General features: G+C 49.7%; 4 protein-coding genes and 1 long non-coding RNA gene across 10 annotated transcripts; 3 read left to right on the forward strand and 2 right to left on the reverse strand.

Annotated features, from left to right (window-relative positions):
* The first annotated feature begins 1473 nt into the window (after positions 1-1473).
* SLC37A4 (solute carrier family 37 member 4) lies at positions 1474-9161 on the forward strand. Of its 5 annotated transcripts, XM_032472687.1 has the most exons (11): positions 1553-1571; positions 2059-2210; positions 2790-3131; positions 4016-4248; positions 4563-4806; positions 5301-5459; positions 5690-5775; positions 6292-6405; positions 6586-6651; positions 7009-7147; positions 7256-7625. In XM_032472687.1, exons 3-11 carry the CDS (start codon positions 2984-2986, stop codon positions 7420-7422), a joined length of 1356 nt encoding a protein of 451 aa, XP_032328578.1. In that variant the 5' UTR covers positions 1553-1571; positions 2059-2210; positions 2790-2983; the 3' UTR covers positions 7423-7625. The 5 variants fall into 5 exon arrangements, with proteins under 5 accessions (XP_032328579.1, XP_032328578.1, XP_006175366.1 ...); XM_032472688.1 differs by lacking the exon at positions 2059-2210 and having other exon boundaries at positions 1474-1571; XM_006175304.3 differs by lacking the exon at positions 1553-1571 and having other exon boundaries at positions 1578-2210; positions 7256-9161.
* TRAPPC4 (trafficking protein particle complex 4) lies at positions 8655-11704 on the reverse strand. The gene is made up of 5 exons (XM_006175306.3): positions 11216-11704; positions 10882-11056; positions 10023-10126; positions 9278-9404; positions 8655-8998 (listed from the first exon to the last, which is right to left on the reverse strand). Exons 1-5 carry the CDS (start codon positions 11388-11390, stop codon positions 8920-8922), a joined length of 660 nt encoding a protein of 219 aa, XP_006175368.1. The 5' UTR covers positions 11391-11704; the 3' UTR covers positions 8655-8919.
* A 37-nt stretch (positions 11705-11741) lies between these two features.
* On the forward strand, positions 11742-13903 carry RPS25 (ribosomal protein S25). The gene is made up of 5 exons (XM_006175308.3): positions 11742-11884; positions 12116-12211; positions 12788-12971; positions 13663-13761; positions 13857-13903. The coding sequence occupies exons 1-4, from the start codon at positions 11882-11884 to the stop codon at positions 13755-13757; spliced, it is 378 nt and encodes a 125-aa protein (XP_006175370.1). The 5' UTR covers positions 11742-11881; the 3' UTR covers positions 13758-13761; positions 13857-13903.
* CCDC84 (coiled-coil domain containing 84) lies at positions 13872-19232 on the reverse strand. 2 transcript variants are annotated; one of them, XM_032472690.1, is made up of 11 exons: positions 18973-19232; positions 18674-18837; positions 18141-18239; positions 17786-17852; positions 17647-17709; positions 17279-17343; positions 17019-17124; positions 15941-15971; positions 14368-14457; positions 14161-14293; positions 13872-14079 (listed from the first exon to the last, which is right to left on the reverse strand). In XM_032472690.1, exons 1-11 carry the CDS (start codon positions 19090-19092, stop codon positions 14022-14024), a joined length of 996 nt encoding a protein of 331 aa, XP_032328581.1. In that variant the 5' UTR covers positions 19093-19232; the 3' UTR covers positions 13872-14021. The 2 variants fall into 2 exon arrangements, with proteins under 2 accessions (XP_032328581.1, XP_032328580.1); XM_032472689.1 differs by having other exon boundaries at positions 13872-14293; positions 18973-19125.
* Positions 17354-18776, forward strand: LOC116661199. The gene is made up of 3 exons (XR_004317011.1): positions 17354-17735; positions 17820-18535; positions 18640-18776. It is a non-coding gene; the product is annotated as an uncharacterized LOC116661199 (long non-coding RNA).
* Positions 19233-20848: the final 1616 nt, after the last annotated feature.

The following is a 20848-nucleotide window of genomic DNA, read 5'->3' on the forward strand; positions in this document are numbered from 1 at the left end:
CTGATTTTTAAAAATCTTTTTATTTCTTCAGTGTAAATAATGCGTGTTTATTATGGACAGTTTGGAAAGCAGAAGTTTGAATAATAAATTACTTACAATACCAAATGTTAATACAATTAACATTTTGGACTTAGTAGAGTCATGTATGTGATTTTTCTCATGAAAACAAAGATTGTGGTTTTATTTTCCTCCTGACATTATTTGGACCCCTGTGTTCCAGGTATTTTTAGGTAATGTCCATTTTAAGGTAACAACCTCATTTTACAAACAGGTAATCAGTTCCTAGAGGTTCAGTAATTGTTCCAAGGAATCAGGTATTTTACGTGGCTCAGCCAGGTTTGAACTTAATGCTGAGCCAATAGCCCTTCTGTTTTACTCGGGACCCATACTTTAAACGCTCTGGCTATTCTGTTTTTTAACTCTGTCCCCAACAGTCTGGCCACAAGTTGAATATTCAAATTGTATTTATTGAGGAGTGCCTTAACTTCTTACAGAAAACACTGCTCTCTTACCAGACGTTTCCCAGACTGAACAACTGGCGAACAGTGATTGATAGCGGGAGGCACTCAGTAATAAACGTTTGTTGAATGCCGTCAGTTAAAAAGGGAATGTCACCTCACACCAGTCAGAATAGCCATCATTCAAAAGTCCACAAATGACAAATGCTAGAGAGGCTGTGGAAAAAAGGGAATCCTCCTACACTGCTGGTGGGAATGCAGTTTGGTGCAGCCACTGTGGAAAACAGTATGGAGATTCCTCATGAGACTAGGAATAGACTTACCATATGACCCAGGAATCCCGCTCTGGGCCTCTGTCCAGAAGGAGCCCTACTTCAAAAAGACACCTGCACCCCAATGTTCATAGCAGCACTATTTACAATAGCCAAGACATGGAAGCACCTTAATTGTCCATCAACAGATGACAGGATAAAGATGTGGTATATTTATACAATGGAATACTATTCAGCCATAAAAACTGACAACATAACGCCATTTGCAGCAACATGGATGTTCCTGGAGAATGTCATTCTAAGTGAAGTAAGCCAGAAAGAAAAATACCTACCATATGAGATCGCTCATATGTGGAATCTAAAAAACACCATAAATATAAAACAGAAACAGACTCAGACATAGAATACAAATTTGTGGTTGCCAGGAGGATGGGGGGGTGGGAAGGGACTGGGATTTCAAAATGCAGAATAGATAAACAAGATTGTACTGTGTAGCACAGAGAAATATATACAGGATCTTGTGGCTGACGGAATGTGACAATGTATGCGTGTTCATGTATAACTCAGAAAGTGTGCTCTACACTGGAATTTGACACAACATTGTAAAATGAATATAACTCAATAAAAAAAATGTTTGAAACAAAAAAAAGAAGGGAAGTACGAGTCCGACCTCTAAGGGGCGCTGTCCTAGCCCAGGGACCAGCGTGACTCGCAGGCTGAAGTCCTAAATCTTCGGGGCAGACGCAGGCGGAGGCCCCGCCCCACTCAGGGCGCACGCGCATGCGCCCGCTGTGTCCCGCCGGCCCCGCCCCGTCCTACTCCGGCTCCCACCTCCGTTCAGGTACCGGGCGGTGTGCGGGGAAGGGGCGTCGCCTGGGCGGGACTGGAGGGGCAGTCTCAGGTGTTGCGGCTCCTTTGTTGGAGGCCCAGTTTCTGATCCAACCCGGAGCTGTTTCTGCGACTGCGGGTTCTGGGGTGGGGGCAGTCTCTGGGCCTGGGGGCCGCTGAGGCGCTGTCCCTGACGAGGACGCGTCCGCTCCTCTCTGTCGCACGTGTCCTGGCTCTCCGCACCTCTCCAGCCCCTACACCTGGGCCTCCGTCTGCTCCCAGCCCGAATCGGGTGTCCTGAGTAGCTTGAGGACACGGGGCTGGGCATGTGCCAAGAACCCGCCGCCTCGCTCCCTCCTCCCGCTTCTCCCCGCCCAGGGCCACCTCGCCAGGTTAAGCCACTCGGCGCCCGAAGCGAGGAGCCTTCGGCGGCCTACGTGCGGTCGCCTGCCCTGCTTGCGCCCACGCCTTCTGCTCCAATTGCTTTCCCAACCGAACAGAAAAGTTGGGGGCGTGTTGCCGGGTCCCAGGGAAGCAGGGTGCTTGGGCACTGTGCCTGAAGTCCGCCGCTGCGCCTTCCCGCCCACGCGCCATCCGGTCACGGTCCCTGAAGCCCCAGCCTGCCAGACCGGAGCCTACACTGACGTCAAGGGTAAAAGGGAGCTGAGGCGGCTGAGTGACCCAACCAGGAGCGCAGCGCCAGTGGGGCTTTTGGTGTGACCCCGTGGGACCTGAGCTAGGAAGTTCCTTCCCCCTTGCTTACAGTTCTGCAACTATCAATAAACAGTTACACCCTAACGTGTGCTAAGCATTGGGAGTTACAGGCTTGAGGTCAGTTCCAGAAGACCTGGAAGTGGGGGTGGTGATGGTGGGGGGGGGGGTGCGGGCGTGTGCAGAAACTAACCCTGCACTTAGTGCGGTGCCCAGCAACCAGTAAGCCCTCAACCTTCCCTGAATGAATGAGAAGGTAGGTGAGTGAGGGAGCAGGGCTGGGGAGGACAGCTCTCCATCCCACCCCTGCCTCCCCTGGGCTCAAGCAGACAAAAGTAATTAGGCTAAACCTTTAATCACAGCTGGTTTCACAGGCAGGCAGACAAGTAAGAGTGGAGAAAGGCAGAAGTCCTGGGGACACGGGGTACTGGCCTGGCGCAACGCACTGCCCGCCTCTCTGACCCCCTCCGGTCCCCACAGCTTGGCCTTCAGTAATCTCCTGTTTTCTTGTCTCCCTCAGGACACTGGGTTCCCTAGGAGCTGCCCCAGGCTTAATGATTGTCCAGAAGGTGGCTATAAAGGGAGCCTGGGAGGCTGGGCGGAGGAGGGAGCAGAAACCGCCTAACTCAGCAGATCGGGGCCCCGGGAGAGCCGCAGGCAGGCGCCGTGCTCAGAGGCTCCGCGTCCCGGCGGCAGGGCCGGCTCCCCCCCGCCATGGCGGCGCGAGGCTACAGCTATTACCGCTCTGTGATCTTCTCGGCCATGTTTGGCGGCTACAGCCTGTACTACTTCAACCGCAAGACCTTCTCCTTCGTCATGCCGTCATTGGTGGAGGAGATCCCCCTGGACAAGGATGCCCTGGGTGAGCCCCGGCAGGGCGGAGCGGTGGGCTCAGGGGCACGAGACCGGCAGGACAAGCTGGGTGTTTGTGCAGTGGGGTGTGCACAGGCATGTCGTGCGTGTGGAGTGCCCGTGCCCAGCAGAGGCCGGGGGCCGTGCACGTGCCCGAGGCTCTGAGACCCACGGGCACGAGGACCCATGCATCCGTGGGAACATGAGTGTGTGAAGGACTGTGGGCATGGGCTATGCATGTCTGAGGGCTGCTTATCTGATATGCGTGCGTGTGTGTGTGTGCGCGCGCGCGCCTGTGACCAACACGTGCACTGTGTGTTATAAGGGTTCTGAGCATGGTTTCTGCATCTGCGTGGGTGCAAGCTAAGACTACAGGGCAAGTGCTGGCTGCTGACACTGAGCACTGGAAACTGGGAAGTTGTCTACAATGACTCCATGGGGCCTCGCCGGCCACCTTTCAGGAGGAATAAGATTCCTGACTCCAATTCTAAGCCTTCTGCCCCATGTTCAGAAGTGGGGCAACAGAACTGCCAGAGGCCCTGGGCTGGCATCCAGGGGGAGGGGAGAACCAGGCATATGAGAACCCCAGGGAGGAGAGTTGTCCTGTCCTGCTCCCTTCCACCCCTGACAGCTGCAGCTGGAACTCTCCAAAAGGCTGAAAAGTCGTGGGTCAGCCTGGGTCCAGTGCAGATGTTGAGTCAGGGGGTGTAGAGGGGCCCCTTGAATGAGTTTGGGTTCTAACACAGGCTCCTCCTATTCTTCTTGGAAGGAATCTGCCTCACCCTGCCAGGCACCTCTACACACCTGATCCCATGCCTTCCTCCACCCCTCCTGTGCCTCTGCCCCAGCCCCTAACCCCCCAGGTGTCCTGCTCCCCACTCCTCTCCACTGCAGGGCTCATCACCAGCAGCCAGTCGGCAGCCTACGCCATCAGCAAGTTCGTGAGTGGGGTGCTGTCTGACCGGATGAGTGCCCGCTGGCTCTTCTCTTCCGGGCTGCTCCTGGTCGGCCTGGTCAACGTTGTCTTCTCCTGGAGCTCCACAGTACCTGTCTTCGCTGCTCTCTGGTTCCTCAATGGCCTCGCACAGGGGCTGGGCTGGCCCCCATGTGGCAAGGTCCTGCGGAAGGTGAGTGTCTGCTTCGAAGGACCCAGTTTAGATTGGCATAGGGGACACCTAAGGAGCACGTGGATGCACCAACACCTCCACCCTCAACCCAGAGCAGGTTCTTCAGTTCCAGTTCAGCTCCTGTTGCTTGTTGAGATATTTTAGGAGTCTGAACATGGTGGGATCAGGTGGCAGATGAGGGAATTGGCCCTGCCAAGTACAAGAGCCCTCTCCCTCACTGCTGTAATTTGAGCCTCTGGGTCTGCCCTACCTGACCCCCAGCTTCAATATGGACTGTAGGCTGGGCATCTACTCTGTCCCCTTCTACCCCACAGTGGTTCGAGCCATCTCAGTTTGGTACTTGGTGGGCCATCCTATCAACCAGCATGAACCTGGCTGGAGGGCTGGGCCCCATCCTGGCGACCATCCTCGCCCAGAGCTACAGCTGGCGCAGCACACTGGCCCTGTCCGGGGCACTGTGCATGGTTGTCTCCTTCCTTTGTCTCCTGCTCATCTACAATGAACCTGCTGATGTTGGACTCCGCAACCTGGACCCCACCCCCTCCAAGGGCAAGAAGGGTGAGCACCCACCCAAGCCGACCACTCGGGAACCTTCATTCATCATTCACCTGGCTGACTTTCATTGAGGGACTGGCTGAATGTCTGGCCCTGTGCTAGCCAGTAGATGTCGGGAAGGGGATGGTGATGGAAGAGTGGATGGGGAGTAAATAAAACTCCCTTCTGAGAGGCAGTTGAGTACCAGAGAAGTGGCAGAGCCAACAAATGCTAGGACTCATGTTATATCCTAGTCCTTCCTCACAACAGAGCCAGACTTCCCTTTGGGGACAGCATCCTAAGCTTAAGTGGCTTCCCCCACCCCTCCTCGGTTCTCATTTGTGGAGACCTGCAGTGGAGGGGAGAGGGCAGAGCAGTGGGTGAGGGGTTGACTTCCTGCTGATCCCTGGCTGTGTGGATGGACTTTGCCCCTGAGGCTAGTTAATGAGTGGTGGGGTTTCGGTGGGGCAGGGCAGCTGGAGCAGAGACTGAGGCCCGGCCTTCTCCCACCCTACCAGGCTCCTTGAAAGAGGAGAGTACCTTACAGGATCTGCTGCTGTCCCCCTACCTGTGGGTGCTCTCCACTGGCTACCTCGTGGTGTTCGGAGTAAAGACATGCTGTACTGACTGGGGCCAGTTCTTCCTTATCCAGGAGAAAGGACAGTCAGCCCTCGTGGGTGAGATGTGTTGGAACAGGGGTGGGCCTAGGAAGCAGGAGATTCAGGGACAGGACATTTCCCTCTATGCCCTTTCTTCTTTTCCTGAAACCGGGCACCATTCAGGCAGCTGTGGCCAGTCAACCTTGGGGACCCTGTACCTCTGGGTTTAAGCCAGTCTGGGACAACCCCAAGGTGTAACACCCTTCCACCCTTCCTTTCCCTCTTCCCGCCACAACTCCCCACTGCAGGGAGCTCCTACATGAGTGCCCTGGAGGTTGGGGGCCTTGTAGGCAGCATCGCAGCTGGCTACCTGTCAGACCGGGCCATGGCAAAGGTGAGTGGGCAGAAGGGACAGGAAGGAGGAGGGTCCCTTTAAATCTTCCCAGCATGACTGGGACAGGCACCAGAGAGGTGGGTGCCCTGGAGTGTAGGCAGGCTGGCATATGCTGGTTTAGGCTGGGTGAGGTGGGAACAATTTTCCAGGCTACTCTTTCTTTGTGAGGGAGGTGGGGATGAAGCTCTTGGGGAATGGCTTTTAGCCAATGTCAAGTGGAGCCAGAATTTCTCTCAGCCTAGCAGTGGGCTTCTCCATAGCCCCAGGGAGACTGGGGTTGGGGAAGGACTGGGTACAGCCTGCCAGCACGTGTCTGCCCCAAGTGGAGGAAGGGATGTTGTGGAGTTTGGCCTCAAAACATAATGAGCAGGTTCCAGGGCCTCCCAGAGCTGCCCCAGGCCAAGAACTGCGGTGGGATTGCCAAAGACCTGTCAGCAGAGGCCGGCTGTGTCAGAGTCCAGGTGTGGGGGTTCTCTGCTGTTCCTCTGGCTGATGGTGCCGGGACTGTATCCACAGGCAGGGCTGTCCGTCTACGGGAACCCCCGCCATGGCCTGCTACTGCTCATGATGGCTGGCATGACGGTGTCCATGTACCTCTTCCGGGTAACTGTGACCAGTGACTCCCACAAGGTAACTAAGGAGGGCCTGGCCCACAGCAGGCACAAGGGTGAGAAAGCGAGGGCCACTGACTCTCAGTCTCCCTCTCTCTGACCTTTCTCTGCCTCTCAGATTTCCCTTTTCAGTTCTGTTTGTACCTCAGTGCCCCCTCGACTCTGCGCCTGGTTTCTTCTCTTCTCTGTGCTCCTCTAGGATGTTGCTTTCTGGACTCCAGCTCTTCACCCTCTCGCTGAGCTCACAGGCTTTACGGAGAATGAGGTGCCTCATCTTTCTCTGGCTTTTCTCTTGGTGTGTCTCACCTTTGTCCTACCCACTCCACCTTGCCCTTAGCCAATCCAGCTTGCACAAATCCTACGAGGCAGCACCTGACTTGGAGGGATGGCTTCTGTACGTCCCTCACCCAGCCACACAGGACCCTGGGTCGGTTACCTGGGGCACCTACTCTAGTTCTGCAGTCAGTGTTGGGAAGTGGTGTGTGTGTGTGTGTAGCAGGGTCACTTACTGTCTCCTTGCTGTAATTATTTGTTCCTGGGGCCAGGTGTTCTCCCCACTCTGCAGGGGTGGGTAGGTAGTAGGCTTTCTCACTCTAAATGCTACCCTGCCCTGCCCTTGCAGCTCTGGATCCTGGTGTTGGGAGCTGTATTTGGTTTCTCCTCTTACGGTCCCATTGCCTTGTTTGGAGTTATAGCCAACGAGAGCGCCCCCCCTAACTTGTGTGGCACATCCCATGCCATTGTGGGGCTCATGGCCAATGGTAAGTGATACCCCGCTGATGCCCTGCATATGGGCCAGCTAGGGGCTGGAGCAGGCTCCAGTGGCTTGAGCCTCGTAGTGACTCAGGCTCTTCCTTCCTCCCTGACAGTGGGCGGCTTTCTGGCTGGGTTGCCCTTCAGCAGCATTGCCAAGCACTACAGCTGGAGCACAGCCTTCTGGGTGGCTGAAGTGATCTGTGCGGCCAGCACAGGTGCCTTCTTCCTCCTACGAAACATCCGCACCAAGATGGGCCGAGCGCCCAAGAAGGCTGAGTGAAGTCAGCGCAGGCTCTGGAGCATCCCGTCCCACCTGTGGCCTTTCCCCTCCACGAGGCGGGGGAGGGAGAGAGGGGGCTGCTCTGGCTAGCACTGAATCTTTGACTTTCCCTTTCTGCGCCATTTCCCTTGGTGGTGCTGGAAGTTCAGTGGCTAATGAGGTCCCAGCTCCCCATCCAATTTCTATTTAAAAGACAACCTTTGTTCTTGGACTTCATTAGCTCCTATTTCCTGCCTTCAAACAGGAAACCCCTGCACTCAGGGAGTCTCCTGGGCCCTGCCCTATCCCCATCCCACCCCATCCCCACCTGAGGTGAGGCTTCTCCTGCAGCAGCAGGGCAGCAATGGGCCATGACGTCTGCCCGAACGCTCTCAGCAGGGGGCAACTGCTACTGCCCATACCTTGGACAGCAGGGGAAGAGGGGAGATACCACTCTCACCAATACCCTGGGTACAGTAGAGGGTATGGGTGGGAGGATACAAAGACTTGTCATAGAAAACTAAAACTAGATTTGATACTAAACACTGTTACTAATTCTTTCAAAAGGGGTAATACAAGCCAGAGATGGCTTTCTTTGGGAAATACTCCCTTAAAACCTGCTTCTTCCACCCAAGAGAGAGACTTCATTTCCCTGGAATGGGAATGTTGAGGTATGGATGGACTCCTTTAACCTCATGTCTCCCCTGCCTTCAACTTCACACTGTTTAAATCAGTGAATGTTTTGGAGATGAAGCTACTGGGTTTCAGGCGGGTTAAATAACTTGATGGAGGGAGACAACAGAACACCCACTGACAGTGTAGTCAGAAAGCCTGGGTTCCAACCCAGTCTGCTGATAACTAGATTAAGACTTTGAGGCAGAGTTTGTACCTTACTAAATCTCATCTGTAACAGACATAGAATGTACATCCCCCTCCCCCCTCCAAGGTAAGGGTGAGGATTTAATGAGATAAAGCAGTAAAAACCCAGCTGTAAGCACTTGATAAATGTTCCATCATCATTTTCATTGTCATCATCACCACCACACCCACCCCCTAGGAAGTCAGGAGCAATTCTGGAACTAGGTCTAAGGCTCTTGATTCAAAGTCCCATGTTCATTCATTCACTTAATGAACACATATTTGTTTTGTTTTCTACTAGAACATAGTTATCTCATCTTCCCAGAATTCCCTTAACATTCCTGTCTCCCATCCTGAGCCTTTCCCCCCAAACCATCAATTAGGATAGCAAACACTGAGATCAAAGGAATGTTTATTACAGAATTTATGGGCCTACCTCCTCCATAAATAATCTGTACAGAGTTGGGAAGTAGGACCATGATAGACACAGGAGAGAAGAGAGCATGGTATTAAGGCTCAGGGATCAGTACACGTTCAGGCTCAGCATCCTCCCGTTTTCAAGTGCACTAGCAAGGCTGCTGGGACCTCTATCCGAGTGGAAACAGCACAACCCCTGCAGCAGGATGTCTCAGATTTTGAGGGGCCTACTGCAGGTTCAGCCTATGACCCAGGTCCAAAAGTTCCAGCCTTCTCTGCCACCTCCAGGGCTAACTTCAGGTTCTGGTCAAACAGCTCACACCTAGGCCGGCCCCAGGGGGCACAAATAAGGACAAAGTGTGAGGCCTGAGGCTCTCTCCACTTTGGGTGCAGAAGCAGAGCCAGTGGAAATTCTGCTTGAAGAAGGACATGAACCCCAAGGGAAGTCTTTGGTTTTCAAAAAAAAATAAATAACTAAAAGGCTAGTCACTTCTGATTTGTTTAAAAATAACTCTATTGCACTTGAAAATAACATTGGGAAAGAGCATACAGGGAGGGACAAGGAGGCTTTGCTCAGTATCTGGGGAGTGGGACCACATACCTGATGGGCATCTCCAGGGAGTAAAACGGATTCTTCAGGGCAAAGTCTGAGTAAATCTCATAAATCTTTCGTAGAAGAGAATCTATCCCAGCCTGCCTAGGATCCGCCAGCACCACAAACTTGATTCCTGGAGAGGGCCGAGAATGGTCACCAAAGGGTAAAGAAAGCAAATAATGTCACCCTGTGGTTGTACAGCACTTTCATAAGCCCATTTTTTATTTTATCTTTATTGCTACATAAAGCACAGAAGGCAAGATTCTGAATTTACAGGTGAGACCAGAGAAGAGAAGTAACTATCACATCACCCAGCTGATTGAGAGACCGGGCTTTTAGTTATAGCTCTGTCAATTACTTCTGGCTTTGGGGTCCCTCAGTAGAAGGTGCCAAGTAGGGATCAAACTCAGGCAGTTTTCAATGATCTGCATTCAGGGCGTTATGCAATGGCACGATCCAAAGGCCATTTCCATTTGGCATTCAAATTTCATTTTGGAATAACATTTACACCTTCCAAGACATGTGCAGTATGAGATAACATCACTGTGAGTTTTATCTGTGCCCAGGATAACCAGGGCTGAGCATGCTGAGTTGGCATCAGATTAAATATTGGCCTTAGATTAACAAAATAAACTGCAGTTGTCCCAGAAAAGGCTAACCACCACCCCTTTGCTTACAAAGGCCAACTCTGCTCAATTCCATCCCCCAACCTGCCCCAATGCATCCCTCTAGACTATCCAGAGGCGTGTACCTGTCAGTGTCTGGAAGCAGTGCAGTTTGAATGTGTCTGTCTCCAGCATCTCAATGCCTGAGCTGCCCTGTTCGGGAGACAGCTGGGAGCCGATTGCGAACAGCCTATTTGCAAAGGAGGCAAAGTTGGGAATGCACTTCACTGCTATGACGGAGTGCTTTTCAAACTTTTCCACTGAAGTGACCCTTATCTGCTGAGGAGTTCACATTATAGCCTGAGACAGAAAAAGTGGTGTGAACTGCATGGCAGCAGTATCAAGATTTCTTAAAAATTCATTTGGTGGGGGAGGGTATACCTCAAGTGGTAGAGTGCATGCTTAGCACACACAAGATCCTGGGTTCGTTCCCTAGTACTTCCTCTACAAATAAACAAGTTAAGCTTTAACTACCTCCCCCGCAGAAAAAAAAGAATTTTTTAATCCATCTAAATTCTGCATGTATTTTACATTCATACTTGGCTACAACATTTAACACTGAAAACGTAAAGTTAACATTCTGGAAATACATGCCATGTTTACTCACCTGGTGGCTACGCACAACCAGCACATCTCATACCACAGATGACAGGAAAAGATCTTAAATATCATCATTTAGCTCAATGCCTTACCTTAAAGACGGAGAACCTACAACTCACAGGAAAGAAGCTGATTTAGGCAATATCATACCTCTACCAGTATTTCCTAAAGTCTTGTCATACAGGATCAATTCCTCTTTTCATCACACAAGAACTGACGATTTAAAAGGAGGTACAGACAGGCAAAAACCAAGGTTCAAGAGTCTGAGCGTAGAACCACAGCAACTCGGCCAGCCTATGAGCCAAGTGAAGACCAACAGAACCTAGGAAGGATTGGAGAACTTACGAGTGGAACATGGAGGCCAGCATGAGCTTCTCATTGGAGGTGAGGCGAGGCCGGCCAAATCGAATGGACACCGGGTAGTTAGCAGGGTTGCCCAGGTACTCCAGCACCTCTTTCCCATCCGCCGTGTACTTGCCGTTCACGTCCACACCGTTGATGGCCAGCACTGCGTGGCCCACTGCAGAGGCGAAGCAAAGCGTCAAGGAGTCTCAGCGTGGATCCCGCCAAGGGGACAAGGGACTCCGCCCCAAACCCTCCCCCACTCCGCCCCCAGCCCAGAGACGCCAGCCCACTGCGGCAGCACCAGGCCCCGCCCCGGGGCCAAAACCTAACCGACCCCGGATGCCGTCGCGCTGGCCGAAGGCAACCAGCACGCGCTCGTCGTGTAGCTTGAGCAGCAGATCAAGCGGGTAACTGAAGGTCTTCTCAGCCTCAGCCCGAGGCGCGTAGCTGTCCAACTGGTAAATGAGGCCGCCAGCTTTGTTCACCACGTACACACTGAAAATCGCCATGACTGGGCCGCGGCTGCGGGACTGGGTTTCCGCCTCCTGCTTCCGGTCCCGCCCCGGATCCACAGCACGAGACCTGCCCCCGGACCTGTTTCCCCGTCTCGGCCCTGGCGCGCGGCCCGCTACAGCGCTTGCGCACTTGGAGCACGCTGGGGTGTCTATGACGCGGAAAGGTCAATTGCCGGGACTTGGAATTTTTTTTCCGTTCCTTTTTCTCGATTCTTAGTGCCGGAAATAGCAAAGTGTGACCGCTTCCCAACTCGCGGCAAAGTCCAACAAGCTGGGGCAGCGGGGACGGCGTGCTCCCACTTCCGTAGCCAGTTCCGGGCCCGAGCTGGGACTGCGCCTCCGGACTTCCTCCGCTCGGCTCCGCCCCTTGCCCCGGAAGCACTCCTAGCGGGCGGAGGTTTCTGGGTTTGTTCGCGAGCTGGCTTCCTTTTTGTCCGACATCTTAGCGAGGCGGTAGTGGTAGCAGCTGCTCTCCAGGCTTCGCTATGGTGAGTTCGGGGGGAAAGCCGGTGTAATTCTGGGGGCGGGCGGTGCTGGCGCGCGTTTTGGGCCTCATCAGAGGAGGGCTTCCAGAACTGCCGGACTGCGTTTCTAGGCGGGCGTGCTGTTCCTTCCCCCATGTGCTTCGGCAGTGGAGTCTGGCTAGGGTGGCGGCCCAGGAGTAGTGGGAGCATGGGGCTGCCTTATGATCCGCCCGCATTCCTGCTTTTCTTCTGCAGCCGCCCAAGGACGACAAGAAGAAGAAAGATGCCGGAAAGTCAGCCAAGAAAGACAAAGATCCGGTGAACAAATCTGGGGGCAAGGCCAAAAAGAAGGTAGGAGTGGTCTTCCCCTCGAAGAGTGAGGGAGACTTGGGGCGTGGGGCCCATGAAGCTGTACTGAGTGATGTATATATAGCAAGTGGCTTTTAAGGTCGTGAAGTCTTAGAGTCAGAGTATTAGAGCTTACGTTCACATCACCATTCATTCTGTTTTTCCCTCATTTGGAGAGTGGCGGGGTACGTACTACTTGGAAATTAAACATTTATTGAACAAAACATTTGTTACGATGCTTAACGCATAGTATTACTTTAATTGGTTCCGTGGGGCTCGGCCCATATCTGAAAGTATCCAATGCATGGTGGCCTTTTTTTTCTTTTTCCAATCGAATGAATCTTTGATGTCATTAGTGGTAAACAGGGTCTCTTACTTTGTAGCTTGGCTGAATCTTAATTTGCAGATCTAATGCAAATTCTGAATTTCGTAGGTTCGTGTTCCAAGGAACACAGCCACCCTCTCAGTATAGCCGTGCAAACATGGAAGAGATTTGTCTGACACAGGTTGACGGGAGGAGTGACAGACTGCTTCTTCCAGGAGGACTGACTGTTTTCCTTTTCTTTTTTTTGTGAGCAGAAGTGGTCCAAAGGCAAAGTTCGCGACAAGCTTAATAACCTAGTCTTGTTTGACAAAGCGACATATGACAAACTCTGTAAGGAAGTTCCAAACTATAAGCTTATAACCCCAGCCGTCGTCTCTGAAAGACTGAAGATTCGTGGTTCCCTGGCCAGGGCAGCCCTTCAGGAGCTCCTTAGTAAAGGTGAGAGGGGTGCATTGTATATGTATGCTTTTGCACCTTAAATTGGCTTGACTGTTAGCAATTTTAAACACTTTTACTGAATTTTAAAAAGTAGGCTAGGTGCAGGCTGACCAGTGGTTGTTGGTAACAATTCTAATATGTTACTCTTAGGATAGACCCTAAAGCAGGGTTCTTAGCCATTTGTGCCATGGACCTCTTTGACAGTTTGGTGAAGCCCAAGGATCCGTTATGTTTTCAGGTGAATGAAATAAATACATAGAGTTACAGAGAAAACACAACTATATTGAAATATGACCAATGAAATATTAATAAAATCCTTTTAAATTTTTTAAATACACAAATACTAAAATATGCATCAACATTTTAAAATCAAATGATTTAAAATGGGGTCTATCTACCATAATTTCACATCGGTATAAATGAGTATATAAATATTTCAAGCTACTTGTAGGGCCTAATATGAAAGTAGAGATTTATAAGTTACAGTAAAGTTCTATAAAGGTGGCTATCCCAAGAATAGGTAATGAGTCCCCTCATTTAAAAAGAGTGAGTCAGATTATCACCAAGAAATGTAGGCATGCCTGCTCATGCTCAAATTCAGCATTTCTATTTCCCCAAAATAAACTACTAGCTATTTCTAGTGTCTGTTGAGTAGTACTGCTGTGTGAAAACTTTCATCTTTTTTCCCTAGGACTTATTAAACTGGTTTCAAAGCACAGAGCTCAAGTGATTTACACCAGGAACACCAAGGGTGGAGATGCCCCAGCTGCTGGTGAAGATGCATGAACAGGTGAGCAAGAACCCAGGGACTCGTGGTGTAGGAAGTATGCATCCCCTTCACAAGGCTCTGTGGTTCTGATCCTTTTAATTTTTTTTTATTTACAGGTCCCACCAACTGTACATTTTGAAAAATAAAACTTTATTAAATCAAACAAGTTGGTATGTCTGTTTTCCTAAGAAAGGTAGTTACAAAGGATAATATAGCAAGTATGGGTTTGTTGACTTGGTTTTGAGCCTTATTATGGTTGCTGGAAACACATCAGGAAACCATTAGTTTTTTTTCTTTACATGACTGTTTCTTGCTGCAGCTTCAGTTTTGAATTGATGTCTGAAAGGAAGGAAGGGTTAGCAGGACACAGGCTGAGATCCAAAGGGGTGGTGGGTTGGTGTCCTGACACTGGGCTCATACCTGGATTGCCAGCGGCGTCCGTTATTCCAGACCCGGCCAAAGGAGGGCAGCCAGCCTGCACTGGTGCTAGAGCTGTGATCAAAGTTGGCCCCAACTCTGTCTGGTGGGAGTTTCTTCAATTTCTGTTTTTCCTCTACAACAAGTAGAGTTTTATTTGAGTAGGAAGACTTTAAAAACCCGCCACGATTCCTGAATTAGTTAACTTACTTTCTTTAAGAAACTCTTCATAAGAGGGTCCTATTAGTTGGTTCACAGAGCTGTATTCCTCATCTTGCAACATCCAGGGAGGTGTGGCACCTGGAAAAGGAAGACCCTTTAGGAAGAAATTAAGGCACTTGAATTTTTTTAACCTTCAGGCTGTTGTGAAACATACCCTAGCTATAAGCTTGTACTTGAGAACTGTAAATATTCAAAGGTAAAATTCAGGAATTCTGGACCATAGGAAGTTGAGGGTTCTAGGCTAATTTAAAGCAACATATCTTACATGTGCTGATACTTAAAAGCTTTACTGAGGTGTAATTAACGTACAGCAAAGTACACGTATTTAAGATACACAATTTGAAAAAACCACAATCAAGGTACTGAACATAACCTCCATGTATTCTTGTGCCTCTTTAAAATATTTTCTTTCAGTATTCCCCATACCCCTTTCCCAGCCCAGGCAACCACTGATAATATTGCTATAGTTTGTATTGTCTATAAATGGAATACAATGTGCTCTTTTGTGTACCTTTAAGCATATTATTTTGAGATTTCTGTGTTGCATGTATCAGTAGTTCTTTGTTGAGTATTCTTTGCATTTGTTCATTTGTTGAGGCACATCTGGACTTCTTTCCTCCTGTTTTGTGTTGCTACAAATAAAACTATGACAATTTGTGAAAGCCTTTGTGTAGTCATGCTTTGTCTTAGGATGGCTGGATCATAATGGAGGTTGTATGTTTAACTTTTTAAGAAATTGCCGAACTGTTTTCCAAAGTGGGAATGCCATTTTACATTCCCAGCAGCAGTGTGTTAGAGTTCCTGCATACATACATGGTCAGTCTTTAGCTATTCTGATGAGCATCATTTTATATGCCTTTATTGAGTTTTCAGAGTTCTTCATATATTCAGGATAGAAGTCCTTTCATTAAATAGTGCTTTATGTTTTTTTTTAATGTACGTTTATTATGCTAAAGTTTGTAATCTATTTTTCAAACAGTATTTTTTTCTCTCAGTTGAAATACTGGGAGATGAGTGGCTATAGTGTGGCTGATGCCATGGTGGGCACTGTCCAGGGCAGACTTCTCTGTAGGCTGTTTGCAAGGAGCTTTAATTCATACTCTCATTTTCAAAATGGCATGTATTCTTGCCATTGAAGAATAATCCTCATAGTTCTGCTTTTTTAAAAAATAAAAAATATTAAGTGTATTATTGCAAAAAATACTTCAGCAAATGAATATAAAACGTCTCCTCTTAGGATCAAACTAAGACACACACTCATATACTGATAGAACATATGAGAATTACTAAGTGACATTTTCTAACTTTTAAGACACCTTAGATCGGAAAGTTGGAAAAAAAAATCTGAACAGGTGGATGTATATGTTACTTTGGGCAAAGCTACTGAGCTACTCAGATGCATTTGAAATAGATGTCTTGGGTACTCTCCTACCGGTGAAACCTAGAACCCCAGAGTGTGTCTGAAAGACCCAACTTTGTTGAGTAGATAGTGCTCTAGCAACTTTATTCTTTAAAAAAAAATTGCCTGTTATGGTTTGAGAAACATTACCCTGGGCCTTACCTGAGTGGATGTTACCAACTCCTGGTGTATCCTGTAGTTGGAAATGGGAGGGAAAAAAAATCCTAGATAAGAAAGCCAAGAGATGATAGGATAGTCATAGTCTAGAGAAAGGGGAAATTTTACAGGAGGTAGATGGAACACTGTAACAATGATAATTCTGCAACCGGGTTGATGTTAGTCTTAAGAACACAATAAATCACTGAAAGACAGTCCTGTCCTCACCAGACTCAAGGTCTTGATAGTGGAGATGTCCAAAATAGAGTGCCTACTACATGCTAGGTAAACAAAACCCTTTGCTCACAGAGCACATGTTATTGGGGAAGAGAAGTATAAATTACACAAGTTAAAAAAAATTACACAAATTTAACTCACAGCTTTTTACACAGTAATACATCCATTTATAACATGATCTGTTCAGATAAACTGTTCCTTGAAAAAGTGACATTTGTGCTAAGACCTGAAGGATGGTAAGCATTATGTAGGTGATGAAGGAAGGTGTATCATTTAAGGCAATGGCAATTACATGTGCAAAAGCAGGGAGGAGCCCAGCATGGCTGGAGTACAGAATGTAAGAAGTGAGGCAGTGACTTTGGCAGTGTTTGAGACAGAACTGCAGAGTAGGAATTGTTCCAAGGTGGAACGGGAGCCAACTCATATTCAGGAGGTAGAATAGTTAAGACAATCATCGACAGGATGTGGGAGATAAAAGAGAAGGAGGGAATATGGATCTGTATCTACAGTTATTGGAAATAACAGGAGTGGTGGGGGTTAGTTTCAGGTGCCTGGGGGTTATAAATATCCTGTACTGAGCTGGAACTATAGATTCTACAGAGATTTAGGGGTTGGCACTCCTACGTGGCAAGGGGTGGGGGGTCAATGTGTGGGTAAGATCACCATGAGGAAAGGTCTAGTGGAATGAGACTAAGGGACAGTGCAGCAAGAGGGAAAAGCCTGCAGAGAAGAGAGGAATAGCCAGAATACACACACAAAAAAAAAAAAAAAAAAAAAAACAAGGGAAATGCGTATCCTGCCAACTGAGGGGGCATTGGCTCTTTCCTGGCTTTCTTATCTATTGTACCTGATGGCCAATGAATGTCAGAGATTGTCCTGTCTCCATCCAGTCAAGCTCTGGGGCTGGTGGCAGGTCCAAGTATGAGGGCTGCTGTGAGGTGGAGGCTACTTGGCTGAAAAAGACAAACAGGAGCCAGGCTGGCAGATGAGGTCCTTGAGCCACGAGGATGGCAAAGATGAGATTTGTTCCCATTTCCTGGCCAAAAGGTTGCAGAATGCTCTAAGAGATGCCAGAACTCCCAACAAGAGGTTTCCTGACAATCTTACCTGTTTGTTCCTTTCCAGCTTCCAGGTGCCGAAGAGCCCTCTTCTGGGTCTGGCACTGCCTGAGGCTGAGTTTGATTCAGGAAAAATAAATGTGTCTAGGATGCGAAAGAGTTTGCCTAGGCCATGCTCCCACCCTCCAAAAGTAAATAATTGTCCATCTTGCAAACTTTTCCCTCCCTCCCAGCCCTGCCCACATCATCTACTGACAAGGCCTGCCCCCTGGTGGGCAGGTAAGGAAATTCAAGCCGAGCAGATGAAGCATGGAGTCCATGAATTCTCTTAAGAGCTGGCAGGTGAAATGCTGGACATGGGAGAACCAGGAATCAGTGGATTTGGATACTGCTCTGGCTCCTCCGAGGGAAACCAACCTCTAAGACAGACCGAACCACCTCCTGCCGGCTGTGCTCCACCTCACGGATCTGAGCTGCCATCTGTGGGAGAGAGGCTGCTTAGACAGGTACAAGATAGTGGGGGCTGGGTCCTTCAGAAGACTTTCCTTTAACTCACCTCTTTGATCACCTCATCCTCTTTTTCCTCATAGGAATCCAGACCTTTCACCATAGACTTCTTGAATCTAAAAAGAAAAAGGGCAAGTCAGCCCAGAAACCCAATCCCTGCCAGCTGCAAAAAGATCATCAGTAGGTCATTTTTCCTCTAAATTTTGAATAATTTCAAACTCCAAGAAACAAAATAGTACAAGGAACACCCGTGAACCTCTTCCCCAGATTTACTGTTAACATTCTGCCATACCAGCTCCACTGGCTCTATTACACACACATTTCCTGGAGGAAGCTCCAGTACCTGACACAGACACAGAGAATCTACACTTTGCCACTCTTATCATTCGTAACCAGTGACTTACCGTGCATAATCCTGGGGGGAGATCAGAAACTTCTCTTTCATGTGGAACTCAGCCTTGTTCTCCCACCAGAATCTGTTGGTTGCTTTCTTGTGCTCGGGGCTGAGAACGGAGAGGACAAGTAATCTCAATGGTAGATTACAGAACATTACTCAGACATCTAGGCATAAGATAAATAATGCAAACTGACACCTGGGTTTCTACCTCTGGGAAAGGCTGAGGGAAAATTACTGTCAGTAGTCTCTTCCAGATCTACAGTCTCTCTGTTCCAATACAAATGGGAGAATTCGAGAGGAAGTGATGGGAGGTTACTTGACTGAGCCAGCTGCCCAGCCGGCTTTCCCAGCTAGACTGCCACCACTGGGACCGTAGCAGCTACAAGCCCCCTGCCCCTCAAGGTTGGCAATGCCTGTAAAATGACCCAATCATCCACCCTGATCAAATCACAAAAGCGTTCTTCCTCTCACCCATTCTAAACTCTCCCTCCCACAAATATACACAGCTGCGCAAGATGCGGCTCCCGGCCCGGCGCTCACCTGGCCAGATGCTCCAGCAGCCCCCCGTGCAGCACTGTCAAGTTTCCGTGGCTCAAGTGTTTCCGCACCTCACAGCCGCAGCACAGGCACCAGCAGCACCGCTCGTGCTCGGGCACGTAACGCTCCACCTGTGCGGCTCGGATGGCCTTCCGGGCGGCCTCCACCTGCCGCGGAGAAGATGCCAGGGAGGAAAGGCTAAGTAGGACCCTAGTGGGACTCCCAAATCCCACCCCCTCGGGCACTGCCCTGCCCGCCATGCTCCAGGCGGTCCATGGTCCCCTCCAATCTCCCATGCGCACCTGCGGCAGGAGCCGCTCCAAAGCCACCTTCAGCTGCCGCTGGTGCTTGCGACTGTAGACGTGTCCGCGACCGCAGAAGAAGGTCTGGCGGCACAGAGGGCAGCGCTCCGGCGGCGCCATCCTCCCGGGACTGGGAAACCGCGGCGCGCAGCCGCTCCTTGGCCGCCCGTTGACCTCTGACCCTTCGGGGGCGGGGCGAACCCAGCGGCCCCTGCGACCCCCAGCGGCGGGCAGGAGCCACTGCAAGCACTTCTACGGCTGCGCGGGATTTTCTTCCGGCTCCCTCAGTGATCACGTGTAAACGCAGCCAGTTTTCAACATCCTCAGATGTTGTCTGGGTAATAAACGTGGTCAGGTGCTCACTGTGCATCCAGAGCTCTACATTAACTACCTCACGTAATCCTCACAATAACCCTATGCGGTGTACTAATATGGACATTTTAAAAGCGGGAAACTGGGCCATGAAAGAAGAAGGAACTTTGTGAAAGAGCGCACAGGTGTAAAGCGGCGGACGCTGTACCAGCAGGCTGTAGGGAACACAGGCTGGAAACCTTAATCTAAAATCTAATCACCCCCACGGGATGAGCTGAGCGTCGCTCCTGTAAAGCTGTTAAGGGTGCAGAATCGTTGCTGAGGGTTAGCAAGACATTTTAAATCTGTAAACATGCTAATCCAGTGGAATTTTATTAATTCTTTACAAGCCACTTCTCCCAGAATCAACAGCCTTCCCGTCTGTCCTGCTCCCTTAGGGCCTAAGGTGAATTGCTCCCTCACAGGGCTGAAATCCCCACACTGTGACCTCCACCCTAGAGCCTGGGGCCTAGGCCTGACCTTACTTTTAGGATGTGCAAACAGCTGGTACAGAGTCCCCAACTTCCTTTAGATTTGTTATCAGTACTGGTGCATTAAGCTGGATGCACTGTGGGTGCATACATGATCTGTGGGTGTATACACGGTCACTGCTGCTAATTCAGACCCAGAAAGTAGCCAGACTCCCGTTTAGATCTTGACTTCCAGTTGGAGCTTCCCTTTAGACTCAGGCCTCTGCCAGATGTGATCCATTTTGAGGACCCTTGCAATACTCAGTTCTTTGACCTCCCATCACTCCCCTGGCAGGGGCAACACTGGACCTTGTCCACCCCAAATTGCTCCTTCTTTGAATTCAAACTCTGAAGTTCTGCTCTCACCATCATCTTCCATCCTCCCGTGTGGCCTTACCTTCCAGCTGGTCTTTAACTGCAGGGAGACCTCCATTCCTGAAGATGAGGACTCATCCTTTCACTCAAAAAATTATTGAGCATCTGCCAGCCACTAGATGCTTTGCTCTAGGCCAGGTTTAAAGGTTTAAAAACCTTTAAAGTGTGGCCTCCGGATCAGCAGCATCAGCACTTGGGAGCTTGTTAGAAATGCAAATTCATGGCCCCGCCCCAGACTTCCTGAACCAGAAACTTTGGAGTGGGGCCCAGCAATCTGTGGTATAAGGAGCCCTTCAGGGGATTCTGATGCTCAATCAAGTTTGAGAATCACTAGTCTAGGTCTTAGGTCCTCCTGGCTTTGCTTTGCCCACTGGATCCCAGGGATATTTCCACTACACTCTCATGGCAACATATTACTTCACTTGCCTACCAAAACCTCTCATTCTCTGTCAAATCCCAACCATCCAGCCATCCGTTTCCCTTATTTGTTCCAAAGCTGCTTTGGATTAGTGTAAACTGTCTACTTCAACTTCTAACTTCTCAGCCCTTGGCAATTTTGCTTTTGAAATTGTCCTCTAAAGCCCTTCACTACCAAGGGTTCATTTGGCTGCCATCTGAACTGGACTGTGTGAAATGGAATTCAGCGTCTTCCTCTTTGGAACATCACTTGTTTTCATCCT

The sequence above is a fragment of the Camelus ferus genome, chromosome 33 (genome assembly GCF_009834535.1).
Source record: "Camelus ferus isolate YT-003-E chromosome 33, BCGSAC_Cfer_1.0, whole genome shotgun sequence".
Classification (NCBI taxonomy): domain Eukaryota; kingdom Metazoa; phylum Chordata; class Mammalia; order Artiodactyla; family Camelidae; genus Camelus; species Camelus ferus.

Coding starts and splice junctions, on each gene's coding strand:
- RPS25 (XM_006175308.3), top strand. Junction 12,212..12,787: donor GGGGCAAGGCCAAAAAGAAG/GTAGGAGTGGTC, acceptor TTTTGTGAGCAG/AAGTGGTCCAAAGGCAAAGT. Junction 12,972..13,662: donor TCAGGAGCTCCTTAGTAAAG/GTGAGAGGGGTG, acceptor TTTTTTCCCTAG/GACTTATTAAACTGGTTTCA.
- TRAPPC4 (XM_006175306.3), bottom strand. CDS start 11,390: ATGGCGATTTTCAGTGTGTACGTGGTGAACAAAGCTGGCGGCCTCATT. Junction 11,057..11,215: donor CCAGCGCGACGGCATCCGGG/GTCGGTTAGGTT, acceptor TCGCCTCTGCAG/TGGGCCACGCAGTGCTGGCC. Junction 9,405..10,022: donor CTGCTTCCAGACACTGACAG/GTACACGCCTCT, acceptor GGCCCTCTCCAG/GAATCAAGTTTGTGGTGCTG.
- CCDC84 (XM_032472689.1), bottom strand. CDS start 19,092: ATGGCGCCGCCGGAGCGCTGCCCTCTGTGCCGCCAGACCTTCTTCTGC. Junction 17,710..17,785: donor AGGATGAGGTGATCAAAGAG/GTGAGTTAAAGG, acceptor TCTCTCCCACAG/ATGGCAGCTCAGATCCGTGA. Junction 17,344..17,646: donor TGGTTCGGTCTGTCTTAGAG/GTTGGTTTCCCT, acceptor AATCAAACTCAG/CCTCAGGCAGTGCCAGACCC.
- SLC37A4 (XM_032472688.1), top strand. CDS start 2,984: ATGGCGGCGCGAGGCTACAGCTATTACCGCTCTGTGATCTTCTCGGCC. Junction 6,652..7,008: donor CAGGCTTTACGGAGAATGAG/GTGCCTCATCTT, acceptor CTGCCCTTGCAG/CTCTGGATCCTGGTGTTGGG. Junction 7,148..7,255: donor TGTGGGGCTCATGGCCAATG/GTAAGTGATACC, acceptor CCTCCCTGACAG/TGGGCGGCTTTCTGGCTGGG.